Genomic DNA, 19,709 nt, shown 5'->3' on the forward strand with positions numbered 1-19,709 from the left:
TCTTTATGGGTTCATTCTCTCTATACTTCCACGAACTATCAATTGTTAACTCCTGGAGTGGTACTCCAGGGGTTTACACATCACTACTTTCCTTAATCTTCTCTTTTCTCTCTTTTTCCTGCTTCTGTTATTTCTCTATTGTTAAATTTAAAACAAGAAGTTGTACATGAAATGTATTATGTTATATGCCACGGTGTATACTACTGCACATTGCTTCTATTAAAAATATTTTAAAAAAAATATTTAAAAAAAATCATGTATAGTCTTTCCGCTGACTAGATATCACACAACAAAAAAGCTTTTCACTGTACCTCAGTGCACGTGTAATTAAACTAAACTAAACATCTCCACCAGACTTTTTCAATCTGCTTCCATTGCCATCACAGATATCACGCCCCAGATTACAACAACTTTGACCCTGTTTCTATCTCCACACATGCAGCCTGGCCTGCTGATTGTTTCTAGCATCTTCTGTTTTTTACGTTTCTGATTTCCAGCATCCGCACATTTTAATTGCGGCAAGCGCTCGTAAACACCGGATGGCAGAATTCATGTGCGCCACACTCAAATGTCAGTAAATAGGAACTTCCTCAATCTTCGTGACGGTTCAAGTGTCAAAATTGCCACATATTATCCGTTGTTGATCTGCTCAGCCGATTTTCTGAAGGGAGAGTGTTGTGCTAACTCACTCAAGTAGCAATTGTGCAAAGGTGGAGCAGAAACTGTGGAAAAACTATCTTCGCCCAAGGACTGAAGTAAGTGATGAGTTTCAGTTGCTTTTGCATTATAATTGTTTGGAACAAATGGGTTATCATCAGAGGGGAAGTTAAAAACACAACAAGTGTTTGGCAAACTAATGGGACTGAAAATCAAGTCCTTAATGGAAATAGCACTATCAGCCATACATTCACAGTAGCTGAATGAAAAGTGTGTTGGAAAATGTAATAAAAAGGAACTTGCGAATGCTGGTTTACATCAAAGATGGACATCAATTTTGGAGTAACTCAGTGGGCCAGGCCACGTCTCTAGAGAACATGGATAGGTCTTCAGTCCCGACCCGAATCCTCACCTATCCATGTTCTCCAGAGATGCTGCCTGACCTGCTGAGTTACTCCAGCACTTAGTACCTATCTTTGGGAAGTGTGTTAGTAACCTGGAGAAAGCAGAAGCTGGTGAAGCACACTTTTACTTTGCTAAAACAAAGCCTGAAAGAAGAAGAAACTGAATTCATCACATTTTGTGGAATCTGTTCAAATTTTGCAACATCGTTCAAAAATAGTAAATTTAGATGTTTAATGAATTTGTTCTAATGCTCTGAGCTCGCAAACAATGCTGCTGAAAACCACACCGTCCAAAAAGCCTTGGTCATACTCAAATTTATAAACTCGAATTTAAAAAAAAAATTGCAGGATTATTGAAGCAATTAAAAGAATTGCAGTCTGAGGCCGGAGGCGGATGCGGAGAACAAAAGATCAGGAGGGTAAATGGAACTAGAATTAGTCAGAGCTTTTCTACCCAGGAGGGAAATGTCAAATACTAAAAGGCATAGCTTTGAGATGTGAGGGGGGAAGTTTAAACGAGATGTGTGGGGCAAGTTTTTGTTTTTCATGGGAACGGTAGGTGCCTGGAATGTGCTGCCAGGGGTGGTGGTGGAAGCAGATATGATAGTGGCGCTTAAGCTGGTTTTAGATAAGTACATGAATATGCAGGGAATGGAGGGATATCGATCTTGTGCAGACAGAGAAGATTAGTTTCTGGCACCTTGTTCAACACTGTCATATCTGCCTCAACCACCTAACCTAGCAGTGCATTCCAGGCACCCACCACCGTCTGTGTAAAAACACCTACCACACACACAGGTCCTTTCAACTTTGCCCCTCTCACCTTAAAGCTACACCCTCCAGTATTTGTTGGAGGTAGACCTTGAGACCTTGTAGGTTCTCTAAGTTTAGTTGGGGTTTGGATGCTTTAAGAAATATTCATACAGAGAGTTCCAATTGTTTCCCAGTTGGATATATTAAGGCTAGTGGGTTCGCCCCACTAAGGCACAGTCGTACCTGCCAGGATTACAGACCTGGAGGTGCAGACGATGCAGGATTAGAAACATAGGTTCCAGAGTCTTTCTGGATTATCCATTTTGATGGACCATGGGCTTGGAGGGCCAAGATACCGGCCCGCAAAGTCGCCTCTGGGAACAGATCTGCTGGCTCTGGCTGGGCCAAAGTTCCAGAGCCCATATCACAGGGGGCAGATTCGACCCATCAATTGGCGCGGAAATCCCAATGAGATCGAGATCGACCGCTACACCCAGCATAGGCACCATATTTTCGTGGGGACTTCCAGGGGGAGGGATTTTAGAAACATAGAAACATAGAAAATAGGTGCAGGAGTAGGCCATTTGGCCCTTCGAGCCTGCACCGCCATTCAATATGATCATGGCTTATCATCGAACTCAGTATCCTGTACCTGCCTTCTCTCCATACCCCCTGATACCTTTAGCCACAAGGGCCACATCTAATTCCCTCTTAAATATAGCCAATTAACTGGCCTCAACGACCTTCTGTGGCAGAGAATTCCAGAGATTCACCACTCTCTGTGTGAAAAATGTTTTCCTCATCTCGGTCCTAAAAGATTTCCCCCTTATCCTTAAACTGTGACCCCTTGTTCTGGACTTCCCCAACATCGGGAACAATCTTCCTGCATCTAGCCTGTCCAACCCCTTAAGAATTTTGTAAGTTTCTATAAGATCCCCCCTCAATCTTCTAAATTCTAGCAAGTACAAGCCGAGTCTATCCAGTCTTTCTTCATATGAAAGTCCTGACATCCCAGGAATCAGTCTGGTGAACATTCTCTGTACTCCCTCTATGGCAAGAATGTCTTTCCTAAGATTAGGAGACCAAAACTGTACGCAATACTCCAGGTGTGGTCTCACCAAGACCCTGTACAACTGCAGTAGAACCTCCCTGCTCCTATACTCAAATCCTTTTGTTATGAATGCTAACATACCATTCGCTTTCTTCACTGCCTGCTGCACCTGCATGCCTACTTTCAATGACTGGTGTACCATGACACCCAGGTCTCGTTGCATCTCTCCTTTTCCTAATCGGCCACCATTTAGATAATAAACTACTTTCCTGTTCTTGCCACCAAAGTGGTAACCTCACATTTATCCACATTATATTGCATCTGCCATGCATTTGCCCACTCACCCAGCCTATCCAAGTCACCTTGCAGCCTCCTAGCATCCTCCTCACAGCTAACACTGCCCCCCAGCTTCGTGTCATCCGCAAACTTGGAGATGTTGCATTCAATTCCCTCGTCCAAATCATTAATATATATTGTAAATAGCTGGGGTCCCAGCACTGAGCCTTGCGGTACCCCACTAGTCACTGCCTGCCATTCTGAAAAGGACCCGTTTACTCCTACTCTTTGCTTCCTGTCTGCCAGCCAGTTCTCTATCCACATCAATACTGAACCCCCAATACCAGTGTGCTTTAAGTTTGTATACTAATCTCTTATGTGGGACCTTGTCGAAAGCCTTCTGAAAGTCCAGATATAACACATCCACTGGTTCTCCCTTATCCACTCTACTAGTTACATCCTCGAAAAATTCTATAAGATTCGTCAGACATGATTTACCTTTCATAAATCCATGCTGACTTTGTCCAATGATTTCACCACTTTCCAAATGTGCTGCTATCCCATCTTTAATAACTGACTCTAGCAGTTTCCCCACTACCGATGTTAGACTAACTGGTCTGTAATTCCCCGTTTTCTCTCTCCCTCCCTTTTTAAAAAGTGGGGTTACATTAGCTACCCTCCAATCCTCAGGAACTACTCCAGAATCTAAAGAGTTTTGAAAAATTATCACTAATGCATCCACTATTTCTGGGGCTACTTCCTTAAGTACTCTGGGATGCAGCCTATCTGGCCCTGGGGATTTATCGGCCTTTAATCCATTCAATTTACCTAACACCACTTCCTGGCTAACCTGGATTTCACTCGGTTCCTCGATCTCATTTGACCCCCGGTCCCCTGCTATTTCCGGCAGATTATTTATGTCTTCCTTAGTGAAGACAGAACCAAAGTAGTTATTCAATTGGTCTGCCATGTCCTTGTCCCCCATGATCAATTCACCTGTTTCTGACTGCAAGGGACCTACATTTGTTTTAACTAATCTTTTTCTCTTCACATATCTATAAAAACTTTTGCAGTCAGTTTTTATGTTCCCTGACAGTTTTCTTTGATAATCTATTTTCCCTTTCCTAATTAAGCCCTGTGTCCTCCTCTGCTGACTCTGAATTTCTCCCAGTCCTCTGGTAGGCTGCTTTTTCTGGATAATTTGTATGCTTCATCTTTTGTTTTGATACTATCCCTGATTTCCCTTGTTATCTACGGATGCACTACCTTCCCTGATTTATTCTTTTGCCAAACTGGGATGAACAATTGTTGTAGTTTATCCATGCAGTCTTTAAATGCCTTCTATTGCATATCCACCGTCAACCCTTTAAGAATCAATTGCCAGTCTATCTTGGCCAATTCAGATCTCTTACCCTCAAAGTTACCTTTCTTTAAGTTCAAAACCCTTGTTTCTGAATTAATTATATCACTCTCCATCCTAATGAAGAACTCAACCATATTATGGTCACTCTTGCCCAAGGGGCCACGCACAACAAGACTGCTAACTAACCCTTCCTCATTACTCAATACCCAGTCTAGAATAGCCTGCTCTCCTGTTGGTTCCTCTACATGTTGGTATCGAAAACTATCCCGCATACATTCCAAGAAATCTTCTTCCTCAGCACCCCTGCCAATTTGATTCACCCAATCTATTTGTAGATTGAAGTCACCCATTATAACTGTTTTACCTTTGTTGCACGCATTTCTAATTTCCTGTTTGATGCCATCCCCAACTCCACTACTACTGTTAGGTGGCCTGTACACAACACCTACCAGCGTTTTCTGCCCCTTAGTGTTTTGCAGCTCTACCCATATCGATTCTACATCCTCCAAGCTAATGTCCTTCCTTTCTACTGCGCTAATCTCCTCTCTAACCAGCAACGCTGTCCCACCTCCTTTTCCTTTCTGTCTATCCCTCCTGAATATTGAATATCCCTGGATGTTCAGCTCCCAGCCTTGGTCACCCTGGAGCCATGTCTCTGTGATCCCAACTATATCATAGTCATTAATAGCTATCTGCACATTCAACTCATCCACCTTATTATGAATGCTCCTTGCATTGAGACACAAAGCCTTCAGGCTTTTTTTTACAACACTCTTACCCCTTATACAATTATGTTGAAAAGTGGCCTTTTTTGATTTTTGCCCAGGATTTGTCTGCCTGCCACTTTTACTTTTCACCTTGTTACCTATTGCTTCTACCCTCATTTTGCACCGCTCTGTCTCTCTACTCAAATCATTTTACACCCCTCTGTCTCGCTGCCAAAATCAGACCCTCTCTCACACCTCCCGCTGCTGAAAGACTCGTCCATGCCTTCATCTCCTCCCGACTGGACTACTGCAACTCACTTCTCCTTGGCATCAGCTCCACCTACATCAACCGACTCCAACTGGTCCAGAACGCAGCCGCCCGACTCATCACCCACACCAAATCCTGGCATCACATGACTCCAGTCCTCAAACAACTTCACTGGCTTCCCATCTCCCATCGGATCACCTACAAAATCCTGGTCCTCTCCTACAAAGCCCTCCACCATCTGGCCCCACCATATCTCACTGACCTCCTCTCCCCCTACCAACCCTCACGGTCCCTCAGATCCACATCAGCCGGTCTCCTCTTCATCCACAAATCCAACCTCCACAGTTTTGGGGACAGAGCCTTCTCCAGGGCAGCTCCCAGGCTCTGGAACTCCCTCCCCCAACTGATCCGCAATTCCGTGTCCCTCACCATCTTCCAGTCCCGCCTCAAGACCCATCTCTTCACCTCTGCCTATCCTTGGCCCCACGTCCCCCTCCCTTTTCATCTGTGCTTGAATTGCCTCATATTGTGTTTTGAATTGAATTCTGTCTTTAATTTGTGTACTAGTCATGTCTCTACTATTTATTTCATTCCGCTTACATTTTTTTCCTCTACTTGCTAAATTTTTGTAAGGTGTCCTTGAGACTCTTGAAAGGCGCCCATAAATAAAATGTATTATTATTATTAATCACACATTTAAGAAACCCTTTCCCTTTAACTCCATCCTCGACTATCTCATTTGACACCCCACCCCCCCTTATTCAGTTTAAAACCACCCGTGTAGCAGTGGCAAACCTGCCTGCCAGAATGCTGGTCCCCCACCTGTTAAGATGCAATCCGTCCCTTTTGTATAGTTCCCCCCTTACTCCAAAACAGTTCCTCAGACACACATTCAGGTCCCGTATCTCCCTGTTCCTGCTCTCGCCAGCACGAGGAACTGGAAGCAAACCGGAGATAACAACCCTGGAGGTCCTGTTTTTCAGCATTTTTCCGAGCTCTCTAAAGTCACGCTGCAGAACATTCATCCCCTTCTTTCCGACATCGTTTGTGCCGACATGCACTACCACTTCCGGCTGTTCACCTTCGCCCTTGAGGATTTTCTGCACTCTGTCCGTGGCATCCTGGATCCTGGCACCAGGAAAGCAGCACACCATCCTCGAATCCCGTCTGTTGCCGTAGAAACCCCTGTCCGTACCTCTCACGATGGAGTCTCCCACTACAATGGCGTTACCTGACGTTGGCCTCTTTGGTTTTGGCTCAACAGCCCTTTTTGCTTCGCAAGCCAGTCCGCCGCTCAGTGTAATAACGTCTGCTGTCCCGACAGAGTAAGACGGATAGGCCTGTCAAGGTGGGTACGTCCTCGGACGTTTAACCCAGATGGAGCATGGATAGCGTCCTCGGGCGTTTATCCCACAAAATGTGATGCTCCATCCTGATATGGTTCATGGAACGGGGCCATATCAGCGCAGGTCTCCTCGGGGCCTGCGACAGCACCTGTTTCAGGGTTGCTTACAAATCTCCCTCCCTGTGGAGGGGAGTGCGAGGGGTCAGTGCGTAACTGCATCCAAACTGGGAAGGATGTCCGTGGAACATAATATTGTTCCTGACAATACCGGCAGTGAACAGCACTATCTGGAGTGACTTTGGAAGGGGCATGAAAACCCAGGAGATAAAACTCCAACAAATTTAAAAAATACTGGCCTGGTGTTGATGTACAATGCACACTTCATAATGAACTGGAACGCCATCAGACCTGCCTTACAACCAAATTTGCAGGCTCATGTAAGGCCAGCAATGTCCAGCCGCCGAATCTTGTCTTCGAGGAAGACCTATCCAACAGGTAAGACCTGGATGAGGAAGCAAAGCTGTCGGACTAATCAAGGTACCAACAACAAGCAAAGTTTCATTTTTTCGGCGACATCACACCCCACGCCTCCATCGGCAGTAAGCGGTTCACTGAAGCTGGACAAAGGTCTTCCAGCCGGTCGTCAGTAAATGTATGGAATTCACGCACCCCAGCAGTCCTTCTCTCCAAACTAAGGACGGAAATAGAACCCGCATCAGGGGCCTTTTGGGCTTACCATTAGACCACCGGTAACCATGGAGGTAGGTGGGTCTGGTTCTTTCCAAAACATGGGGTAGGTGGACCATTTACAAGTTGGTAATATTTACACTTGATTTGTACAAATAACAATAATGACATGAAATTAGTTTATACTGCATAGTATACAAGGTTTCCAAGCAGGCTTCCGGGCCAGGATTACCTTTCGAGACAGGCTCGGAAATATGGCCAGAGTTGTCTTTTGAGACAGGTTCGGAATTATAGCAGGCGTGGCCTGATCATTGTGAAAGTTGGTGGAGGTCGGTTCATCCTTGATTTACCTCGCATGTGCAGTATAGACATTTCAGCATAGGAGACTTTGTTACTGTCTAACAACTGATTTCCATAGGAATGCGTCAATCGCAAAGATACATACTATTCAGTTCCCATTCACAGGGATCACCGGAGATATTTGAAATTTAACTGGATGGGGCAATAATAACAGTTAAAGCGTTGCAAAATGGGCTAACTTCAGCTCCCAGGTTATTTACCAAGTTACTAAAAACCAGGGCTTGGGCTGCTCAGGACCCAAAATCACTTGTTTTGGCTTATCTGAAAGATATTCTAAATGCTGTATTTTGCTAAAATTAACTGTTTCAGCCACAAGCTATATTTGAGATTCTCATCCATCCGGTTAAATGTAAGTTGACACCAACTGGAGTTATTGATTATTGGGATTTACCTTTAACTCTATTAATTTGTCTGTGACTCCACCCTGGGGCAAGAGATTAGGATTAGTAGAAGTGCATCAAGTGACCAGTGTAATTGGCAATATAGTGGCTGTGCTTTTCTGCTGCGCAATTTGGGCCTTGCATTATCTGAAATTACAAACGTGCAAAGGACCAAGCTCTTTAGTACCATTCAGCTGGTACTATGCTAGTACCAGCTGAAGCTTTCAAAGTCACAATGGTGGACGAACAGTATTTAGCATTGCTAATAACTTTTGGTCAGTAAATCTTCAGTTATATTACAACCTGATGTCAATTCGCAAAGATGGAAAATTATTAATACCATCTCTAGTTACGGGGGCAGATGCGATTTGCATGAGTTACCAATTCTTCAGTTATATGGAATCAACTACCTGTAGACACTGGGTGCATTCTATGGGTTAAAGGTTATTGTGCGCATATGCATAATCTGCATGCTCAACTCCAAGTTGATACACTTTGGAGGTGGCATATATTAATCACATGGGTGCAATCAACTCAGTATCCTGTGATAGTTTACATAACCTCATTTGGCGTTGATGTATCATCACGTAAAATCAATGATAACACAGAATGGATGTTGGATCATAAAGTATTTAATGACATTGTCCAAAAATCGAGATGTTTTGCAACCAGGCTCAATCACCAGTTGAAAAAAATATGTGGCATGGCAATGGCGATGGATGCATTCTCGCTACTCTGGGAAGGAATGTCCTTTTATGTCTTTCCTCCATTTTGCCTCAACAGTCGGGTCTTGCAAAAATTCAGCACGTTCCCGTATTTTATGAGGAGTTACGTTGAGGGATTATGTGCCCTCCACTCCCAACCCTCTATCATAAAGGTCAGCTGGTATTCTAGTTTCTCTAATCTTACTATGTTCAATTCAACAACTGTTATCTGTGATTTCACACCGCTGCTCTGAAGATTGACGCGCATGCGGGCTGGCGGGCTCTTCATGTAATCCCTCAACGTAACTCCACATAAAATAAAGATCAAACTTCAAACTGGTAAGTTCTCGTTTAATCTTACTATTAGAACTGGGAATGAGAGGAAAACAGGTATTAAGTTGAGACCAAGTGTAAGGTGATCGTGGGGGAACAAAGGCAATATCAGTGGGGATTGAGTGGCCACAGGGGTCGGTGGTGGGTTTTGGAGCAGTGTGAAAGTAACTATGTAAACATAGCGAGTGAAAAGTTTAATTTACTTTAGAGATACAGAGTGGAAACAGGCCCTTCGGCCCATCGGGTCCACGCCAACCAAAATCACCCATACACTAGTTCTATCCCACAAACTAGGGACAATTTACAGAAGCTGATTGACCTGCAAACTGCATGTCTTTGGGATGATGGAGGAAACCGGTGATCTCTCTATGGATTCACTGTGATATTCTAATTTTTGCAGAGAATTTAACAGTTCCTAACTTCTCACTTTGCTTGCATTCATTTAGCAATGAACAACAGCACAGTTGCTCCCAACAGCACGAGCTGCCGCAATTTGCGTGACCCCACTGTGATCAGAGTGATCCTACCCATCTTGTACTGCTTTGTCTTCCTTGGAGGGTTCGTGCTGAACACAATGGCTGCTTGTATCTTCTACAAGATTCCTAACCGCTCCAGCTTTACAATTTACCTCAAGAACATCGTGGCAGCTGACATGTTGCTGGTGGTTACGCTTCCATTTAAAATCCTCTCCAAATCCAACCTTGGATCCTGGCAGCTGAAAGCCTTTGTGTGTCGCTACTCTGCCGTGATATTCTACAGCAGCATGTACCTCAGCATAATATTCCTCGGCCTGATCAGCCTTGACCGCTACCTGAAGATCGTGCAGCCTCGCAAAAGCCTCAGTGTGCAGAAAGTCAAGTTCGCCAAGGTCGTCAGTGTGAGCTGCTGGGTTTTCATCATCAGCTTCGCCCTGCCAAATATCATTTTAACCAACAAGGACCCCACAGAGAAAACTGCGGCACATTGCCTGAAGTTGAAGAGCAAGATGGGAGAGACTTGGCATCAAATTGTAATTATCAATTGTGAAGTTATTTTCTGGGTCGTTTTTGCTCTCCTCACTTTGTGCTACTTAGCCATCCTGAAGAAACTGTACTGGTCCAACCAAAAATTCCAGAACGATACCAGCACGGTGATCAAGAAAGCTAATCGCAACATTTTCAGCGTCTTGGCCGTCTTCTTCACCTGCTTTGTGCCCTACCATGTTATCCGGATCCCATACGAGAATATCCGGTCAGCGGAGAGCGGCTGTACAACACACAACCGACTGTACTACGCCAAGGAGGCCACGTTGCTTCTGTGCGCGTTTAACGTTTGCCTCGATCCCATCATCTACTTTCTTCTGTGCAAGTCCTTCACCAGAGTGCTGCGCCGAACATTGAGAATTAAGAGAAACAAGGCGGTCAAAATGGATGACGCTAGGAAAAGGGAACAGTCAAGCAATGCCTCTTATCAAGACCCTGACTCCAGCAGAATGGCGGTTGACACTGTCTGTACAAACTCTTCCACGTTTCCATCTGAGAGAAATACTAAGAAAACTATTCAGATTAAAGTACTGCGGCAGTCAGCAGCAGTTACAACATTCCGGTAGAATCAGATTACATCAACACAAAAGTATGAGGTGTTTCCGACACTCGAACAATCCATCCGAGGAGCTATTTTTTGCAACCTTCCCCAATTGTTACTTTGCGATGGTTTAGAGTAGTGCTTCATAAACTATTTCAGTGTCATTCACTCTTGAGTCGTTTTCACAAAATGTCATTTACCCTCAACGAAATTTTTTGACAATTTTCATCTTATTTTCCCTTGTGTATAATTTGATATATAATTTATTTTGTCACATGAGCAAAAACATAAATTAACTTGATGGGCCGAATGGCCTAATTCTTCTCTTATCACTTATGATTTTATGAACCTTCACTGGAAATGGGAAGAGTGGAGATAAAAGATGTTTTACTGTGTAGCGAATGTAGAAACAAAGGAACTGTAGATGTGGTTCACACATAAAGGACCCAAAGTGCTGGAGTAACACAGTGGGTCAGGCAGCATCTCTGGAGATAGACACAATACTGGAGCAACTCAGCGGGTCAGGCAGCATCTCCAGAGAAAAATAATAGGTGACATTTTGGGTCAGAACCCTTCTTCAGACTCTGGGGAACATGTACAGGTGAAGTTTTGGGTCAGGACCCCTCTGCAAACACAATAGCATGCAGCTGACACAATACTGGGCAAATGACGATAGGTTATTTAAGGATATAAATGATAGATCACAGGAGAAGTAAATGGAAAGCATAGACACAAGGCCAAAGATGACTGCAGATGACAGCTCTCATTGGTTGTTCCAAGTTTTATTACCAAGCCACATGTAGCTTGCGTACTCTCTTCCAACCACCCCCCCCATTCTCTCACAGCACTTTTAGAAATAAGCAAGTTGCTAAATATGAGAATTCAACATTTTCTGGAGTGGGGCCCTGACCTAAACCTTTGTCTGTCCATTCCCTCCCCAAATGCTCCCTGGCCCGCTGAGTTCCTTGAGCACATTGTGTTTTGTTCAGGATTCCAGCATCTGCAATTTCTTGTGTCAGCATTTACATTTGACTGTAGCAGAGATAATTCTGATAACATAAAGATATACATCCTCTTGCCGAAAGCTAAGTGATCATTACTGCTCGTTTCACTTCATTTCCTCCATTGAGCTGTTAACTTCCTCCAAGTCATCCACAGACCTCAGCGATGCCCCAGCTTGTGTGGTAAAAGGCCAATTGCGGTTTAAGTAGGAGACAGCAAGGCAAAATTGCAGTTCGTGGTTTCTGTGCAAGCACGTCAAGACCATGGGACATGTACAGATCACCACCTCGCAAGGCAAGACCAAGGATGCGTGCAGGCTCAACAACCATAACAGAGCTAAGTGCCAGACATGAGATGCCTCCATCCCCAGCTCCCTATCTTTGTTCATGCCGATCTGCGATCACCCCGTGCATTTGCACGATCCTACACACTAAGGACAATTTACTTTTTTTTTTTGCTAAAACCAAGATTATGCATGATTACAATCAAGCCGTCCACCGTGTACAGATACAGGATAAAGGGAATAACGTTTTGTGCAAGATAAAGGCTAGCAAAGTCCAAGTATAGTCCAAGTGAGTAAATGGTAGGTCAGGACCGCTCTCTAGTTGGTGATAGGATGATTCAGTTGCCTGATAACAGCTGGGAAGAACGTGGAAAGGAAAGAGGGTGGTGTCTTCTATAGATTTGGTTGTACAGCCAAATGTTGTTTTTTGGACTATTATTGTTAGCGAGTATTATAATAGTTAAATTATTGTATTATTGATTATCTACCTGTGTGTTATTGCATTAACGGGCCTGCTTCACATTGTGCAACTGTGTGGCACTTTGACAACCAACAGAAGGCCCACCACTGATCCTGGTGACTGATCAGTCTGATGAAGGGTCCGGTGTCGAAACGTCACCTATCTATGTCCTCCAGAGATGCTGCATTGACTCGCTGAGTTACTCCTGCATTTTGCATCTATCTTTGGTGTAAACCAGCATCTGCAGTTCCTTTTTATTACAACTTTACAACTTGGTGCCTCATTGTGTGAATCAACGTCAGTAATTTGGTGTCCATTAAACGTGCAAACCTGCACATCTTTGCGATGAGAGAGGAAACCCACAGGAAGAACCGAGCAAATTTCACATTGACAATACCAGAGGTCAGCTTTGTGTCTGGGTCTCTCGAGCTGTGAGGCAGATTTTCGAGCTACTCTTCTATCCAGCTGTTTTCAGGCAAGTAAACCATCTTATCACCAACTAGAGAGTGATCCTGAGCTACCATCCACCTCCTTGGAGACCCTTGGACTATCTTTAATCAAACTTTACTGGACTTTGTCTTGCACTGAACGTTATTCCCTTCATCCTGCAAATGTATACTGTAGACGGCTTGATTGTAATCATGTATAGTATTTCCGCTGACTGGATAGCACACAACAAAAAAGCTTTTCACTGTACCTTAGTGCACATGTAATTAAACTAAACATCTCCATCAGACTTTTTCAATCTGCTTCCATTGCCATCACAGATCCCAGATTACACCAACTTTGACCCTGTTTCCATCTCCACACATGCAGCCTGGCCTGCTGATTGTTTCCAGCATCTTCTGTATTTTACGTTTCTGATTTCCAGCATCCGTACATTCTAATTGCGGCAAGCGCTCGTGCACACTGGATGGTAGAATTCATGTGCTCTGCACTCAAATGTCAGTAAATAGTAACTTCCTCAATCTTCGTGACGGTTCAAGAGTGTCAAAATTGCCACATGTTATCTGTTGTTAATCTGCTCAGCCGATTTTCTGAAGGGAGAGCGTTGTGCTGACTCGCACAAGTATCAATTGTGCAAAGGTGGAGCAGAAACTGTGGAAAGACTATATTGGCCCAAGGACTGAAGTAAGTGCTGATTTTCAATTGCTTTTGCATTATAATTGTTTGGTACAAATGGGTTATCATCAGAGGGAAAGTTAAAAACACAACAAGGTGCTTAGCAAACTAATGCAGGGCTGCCAACTCTCACGGTTTGAGCATTTGGGCAAATTCTCACGCTCTCACGCTGATCACAAATTTCTCACGGCTGTCGTGAGAAATTCGGTGATCAATGAAATTTTAAAAACTCATACAAAACTGCATGGGCAGCGGGTGTTGGAGAGCCGGGGCTGAGGGAGGGATGGAAGGGAGAAAGGGAAGAGAGAGGGGAGAGAGGGGGTTTGGAGAGGGAGAGAGGGGAGGAGAGAAGGGGAGAGGGAGGGGGAGAGAGATGGGGAAGAAAGAGGGGTGATAAAAGAGAGAGGGGGAAGAGGGTGAGGGGGAAAGAGAGAAATGTGGGAAAGAGGGAGAGAGGAGGCAAAGAGAAAGAGGAGATAGAGACAGGAGAAAGTGAGGAGAAAGAGGGGAGAGAGAGGGGAGAGAGAGCAAGGGGCGGGAGTTTGGTGGGAGGGAGAATTGGGGGAGAGATGGGGGGAGAGAGAGGGGGAGAGACGGAGGAGAGAGAGAGAGGTGAGAGAGAGGGGGGGAGACAGGGGGAGAGGAGGGAGAGGGGGAGAGAGAGTTAGGGGAAAGAGAGGGGAGAGAGTTAGGGGGAGGGAGAGAGGGGGAAGAAAGTTAGGAGGGAGGAGGCGAGAGAGGGGGGAGTGTGAGGTGACGGGAGAGAGGGAGAAGAGAGAGATAGAGGAAGAGGGGGAGAAAGATGGGGACAGAGAGATGGGGAGAGAGAATGGAGAAAGAGGGGAAGAGAGGAGAGAGAGGAGGGGGATGCGAGAGAGAGCGAAAGACGCGAGTGAGGACGGAGAGAGAGGAGGTGAGGGGAGAGGGGGAGAGAGAGGGAGAGGTCGAGAGGGGAGAAAGAGAGGGAGAGGAGAGAGAGAAGAGAGGAGAGAGAGAGAGGAGAGAGGAGGAGAGAGCGTAGAGAGAGAGAGAGAGAGAGAAGAGAGAGAGAGATGAGAGAGAGAGAGTAAGAGAGAGAGAGAGAGAGAGAGAGAGGAGAGAGAGAGAGAGAGAGAGAGAGAGAGAGAGAGAGAGAGAGAGAGAGAGAGCAGCGAGGGGAGAGATAGAGAGGAGAGAGAGGGGGAGAGAGAGGGGGATTATAGAGGCAGGGCTCCCAATTCCCATGCATTGAGCGTGAGAGTCACGCATTTTGCCAAATTCTCACGCTGATCAAAAAATGTTCACGCTCTGTCGTTTCAAAACTAATATCAACTGCCACGGTAGTTGGAAGCAGAAGCAGCGGCGGGGACAGGTGCGGACGGGGAGCGGGGATGTCGAGTGTTTGCTGGGCTGGCGAGTGTTTGCTGGGCTGGCGAGTCGCTCACTGCAACTCAGGCCAAGGAGCAGCCTCAATGCAAGAGTCCCGGGGCATCGGAGGCGTTGAACACGTTACGCCGCTGCCATGAGAGTCTCTGTGCCAAATTCGCCCAGGTGACCAGCATGGACCAAATGGGGGTGGTTGGATAAAGCATCCTGCTAGCCTGCAGGCCAATTCACGGGATGTTTTCAAGAGAGAGTTACATTTAGTTCTTGGGGCTAACGAAATCAAGGGATATGGGGAAAAAAACAGGAAAGAGGTACAGATTTTAGATGAATAGCCATGATCATATTGAATGGCAGTGCTGGCTCGAAGGGCCGATGGCCTATTCCTGCACCTATTTTCTATGTTTTTATGCTTGAGTATATGGCAATAAAACTCGATCACTTGATTTTGAAGCATGCATGCATGGTGGAGGTATAATGTAGTCATAGAGTGATACAGTGTGAAAACAGGCCCTTCGGCGCAACTTGCCCACACCCGCCAACATGTCTCAGCTACCCTACCTGCTGGGGGGAATTCCCTACCATACTGTGGAATGTAATTAGGAATGTAATTTACTCTAACCTTATTCATAGCTAATCCAATTTAAAGCATATATATTGCATTCAAGTGTAGGTTAAAAGACTCACTACAGTATGCACCATATTGCACAATTTCAAGCTGAAAAATGCAAAAGTTCCGTACTAATGGGGGGGGGGGGGAACCTCCACCCACCCCCCCTCCACCCACCCCACTCCCCCACCCCCCTCCACCCCCCCTCCACCCACCCCACTCCCTCCTCCACCCATCCCCCTCCCCCCCCGGTCGCTATGCTCCCTCCGGCTTGGTCTTTCGCAATTTCTCACTCCCAACTCTCCCCCAATGTTGGTAACCCTGGTGATATTCTAATTTTTGCAGAGAATTTAACAGTTCCTAACTTCTTACTTTGCTTGCATTCATTTAGCAATGACCAACAGCACAGTTGCTCTCAACAGCACGAGCTGCCGCAATTTGCTTGACCCCACTGCGATCACAGTGATCCTACCCATCTTGTACTGCTTTGTCTTCCTTGGAGGGTTCGTGCTGAACACAATGGCTGCTTGTATCTTCTACAAGATTCCTAACCGCTCCAGCTTTACAATTTACCTCAAGAACATCGTGGCAGCTGACATGTTGCTGGTGGTTACGCTTCCATTTAAAATCCTCTCCGAATCCAACCTTGGATCCTGGCAGCTGAAAGCCTTTGTGTGTCGCTACTCTGCCGTGATATTCTACAGCAGCATGTACCTCAGCATAATATTCCTCGGCCTGATCAGCCTTGACCGCTACCTGAAGATCGTGCAGCCTCGCAAAAGCCTCAGTGTGCAGAAAGTCAAGTTCGCCAAGGTCGTCAGTGTGAGCTGTTGGGTTTTCATCATCAGCTTCGCCCTGCCAAATATCATTTTAACCAACAAGGACCCCACAGAGAAAACTGCGGCATATTGCCTGAAGTTGAAGAGCATGGTGGGAGAGACTTGGCATCAAATTGTAATTATCAATTGTGAAGTTATTTTCTGGGTCGTTTTTGCTCTCCTCACTTTGTGCTACTTAGCCATCCTGAAGAAACTGTACTGGTCCAACCAAAAATTCCAGAACGATTCCGGCACGGTGATCAAGAAAGCTAATCGCAACATTTTCAGCATCTTGGCCGTCTTCTTCATCTGCTTTGTGCCCTACCATGTTATCCGGATCCCATACGAGAATATCCGGTCAGCGGAGAGCGGCTGTACAACACACAACCGACTGTACTACGCCAAGGAGGCCACGTTGCTTCTGTGCGCGTTTAACGTTTGCCTCGATCCCATCATCTACTTTCTTCTGTGCAAGTCCTTCACCAGAGTGCTGCGCCGAACATTGAGAATTAAGAGAAACAAGGCGGTCAAAATGGATGACGCTAGGAAAAGGGCACAGTCAAGCAATGCCTCTTATCAAGACACTGACTCCAGCAGAATGGCGGTTGACACTGTCTGTACAAACTCTTCCACGTTTCAATCTGCGAGAAATACTAAGAAAACTATTCAGATTAAAGTACTGCGGCAGTCAGCAGCAGTTACAACATTCCGGTAGAATCAGATTACATCAACACAAAAGTATGAGGTGTTTCCGACACTCGAACAATCCACCTGAGGAGCTATTTTTTGCAACCTTCCCCAATTGTTACTTTGCGATGGTTTAGAGTAGTGCTTCATAAACTATTTCAGTGTCATTCACTCTTGAGTCGTTATCACAAAATGTCATTTACCCTCATCTAAATTTTTTGACAATTTTCATCTTATTTTCCCTTGTGTATAATTTGATATATAATTTATTTTGTCACATGAGCAAAAACATAAATTAACTTGATGAGCCGAATGGCCTAATTCTTCTCTTATCACTTATGATTTTATGAACCTTCACTGGAAATGGGAAGAGTGGAGATAAAAGATGTTTTACTGTGTAGCGAATGTAGAAACAAAGGAACTGTAGATGTGGTTCACACAAAAGGACCCAAAGTGCTGGAGTTATGTGGCTTTTTCACGGGGCGAGTTGACGCAAGATGTCACCAGAGTGAAGTGATCGTGGTCCAGCACGAGTTTCGCACGATATAACGGGGGGTAGATAAAGAGTTCCCACGGTATTCGGCATTTCTGTTATTTGTACGAGTGACTTGTCCGTCTCCCGAGCTTTCCCGTTAATCTTGAATGAACATCGTGAACTGTAGTGTTGTTAATCACGTGGCACAAATGATATTACTTTGTTTTCACACACTATATTGGGTTTTTTCACACACTATATCCCTCCCTTGGTTGAATTGGCTCATTTGGAGACATGCCTATACTAAGTATTTTCGAGTACAGGATGGTGGTTATTTTCATTGACGCACTGTATGCAGCAGCCCACTATGTGCATCGAGAACGCTTGCGTGAAGGCAGAAGGGTGAGATTAATTAAAAAGAGAATTAAGAGGAAGTCTCACTGGGTGAAGCCCATCTTTCAACGGAGACCTCAATTTGGACAATATGATCAGCTGCTTAATGTGCTGTGTGATGCACCTTCTCTCAATATGTGCAAGAAGTCGTCTTTTTATTTTGTCAAATAGGAATAAAGACTTTGTCTCACATTGACCGTGATGGTTGTCTTATTTTATTATCTACTGAGAGGTGAAACCTTCAAACGTTTAACCAGTCAGTAGACAGACAATAAATAGTAACAATCGAGCCATAAATGGTGTATACATGGTGAAGGGAACAACGCTGTGTGCAAGATAATGTTTAAAATCATGCGAGGAATCGATCGGGTAGATGCACAGTCTCTTGCCCAGAGTAGGCGAATTGAGGACCAGATTACATAGGTTTAAGGTGAAGGGGAAATGATTTAATATGGATCTGATTAAATACTGTCAGTAGTAAACCCGATCAAAAACAACATCAGGACGTCTATTAAACACCAGAGATCCCAGTAGACACCCAGCCGAGACTTATTACAGGTCTAGTGGAAAGACACAAAGCGCTGGAGCAACTCAGCGGGTCAGGCAGCATCGCTAGACAACATGGATAGATGATGTTTCGGGTCGGGACACTTCTTCAGCGCTGAGTTACTCCCGCATATTGTGTCTTTCCAATACAGATTAGCGTCTGCGATTCTTTGCTCCTGCATTACGGGGTCTATCTCGATTCCCGATAAAGTCTAAAACCCATCCTCCAGAGTTCTCAGCCCAGGGCGCCCATAAACAAGCCCTTAACTCCACACTGGGGACAGAGGCTGAGAGGTGTACAAAACCATGAGACGAACAGGCAGGGAAATAGACAGAGTCCAGGGTAATATATGTCCTTTGCCCACAGAGGGGATTCGAGGACCAGAGGGCATAGGTTCAAGGTGAGGGGGGAAGATCTAATAGGAATCTGAGTGAGGGGTAACATTTTCGCACAAAGGGTGGTGGGTGTATGGAACAAGCTGCCAGAGGAGGTAGTTGAGGCTGGGTCCATCCCTACATTTAAGAAACATTTAGACAGGTACATGGATAAGACAGGTTGGGAGGGATATGGACCAGACGCAGGCAGATGGGACTAGTTTTGATGGGACATTTTGGCCGGTATGGGCAAGTTGAGCCGAAGGGCCGGTTTCCACACAGTAACTCGATAAAGCCAGTGAGTATACGATCTAAGATAGTCCGAGGGTCTCCAATGAGGTAGGTAGTAGTTCAGGAATGCTCTGTGGTTGGTGTTAGGATGGTTCAGTTACATAAGTGCTCAAATGTAGGCACCGTTTTCGCAGTGGAAGCTCCGAGACTGTGCAGCGGGCGATTGTCGTGTTGGCTGGGACTCCTGTTATCCATGCAGGGGATTGACCTCAGTCTGAAGAAGGCGCTCGACCCGAAACGCCACCCGTTCCTTCTCTCCAGATTTGCTGCCTGTCCGGCTGAGTTACTCCAAGCAACTGGTGTCTATCTTCAAAGGACTGACCACCGGGCTGGATGTCGGGGCTGGCGTGTTGCGTTTCACAGACCGAACTGTCCAATTAATGGTAACAGATGGGCACTGAGGGAAGTCCCCCCACCCTCTCTGTTTATCTGCC

The 19,709-nt window shown here is 45.3% G+C and overlaps 3 protein-coding genes across 4 annotated transcripts in view; 2 read left to right on the top strand and 1 right to left on the bottom strand.

Annotated features, from left to right (window-relative positions):
- Positions 1-19,709, bottom strand: part of med12l (mediator complex subunit 12L) — a 586,849-nt gene that overhangs the window by 163,223 nt on the left and 403,917 nt on the right. The window lies entirely within an intron of this gene.
- On the top strand, positions 646-10,986 carry LOC116979900 (P2Y purinoceptor 14-like). Its single transcript, XM_033031835.1, has 2 exons — positions 646-755; positions 9,735-10,986. The coding sequence occupies exon 2, from the start codon at positions 9,737-9,739 to the stop codon at positions 10,874-10,876; it is 1,140 nt and encodes a 379-aa protein (XP_032887726.1). The 5' UTR covers positions 646-755; positions 9,735-9,736; the 3' UTR covers positions 10,877-10,986.
- LOC116980100 (P2Y purinoceptor 14-like) lies at positions 16,084-17,223 on the top strand. The gene has a single exon (XM_033032208.1). The coding sequence runs from the start codon at positions 16,084-16,086 to the stop codon at positions 17,221-17,223; it is 1,140 nt and encodes a 379-aa protein (XP_032888099.1).

This window comes from Amblyraja radiata, chromosome 13 (assembly GCF_010909765.2).
Source record: "Amblyraja radiata isolate CabotCenter1 chromosome 13, sAmbRad1.1.pri, whole genome shotgun sequence".
Lineage (NCBI taxonomy): Eukaryota > Metazoa > Chordata > Chondrichthyes > Rajiformes > Rajidae > Amblyraja > Amblyraja radiata.

What these genes read in the sequence shown, in the direction of transcription:
- LOC116979900 (XM_033031835.1), top strand. Translation starts at nt 9,737, where the DNA reads ATGAACAACAGCACAGTTGCTCCCAACAGCACGAGCTGCCGCAATTTG.
- LOC116980100 (XM_033032208.1), top strand. Translation starts at nt 16,084, where the DNA reads ATGACCAACAGCACAGTTGCTCTCAACAGCACGAGCTGCCGCAATTTG.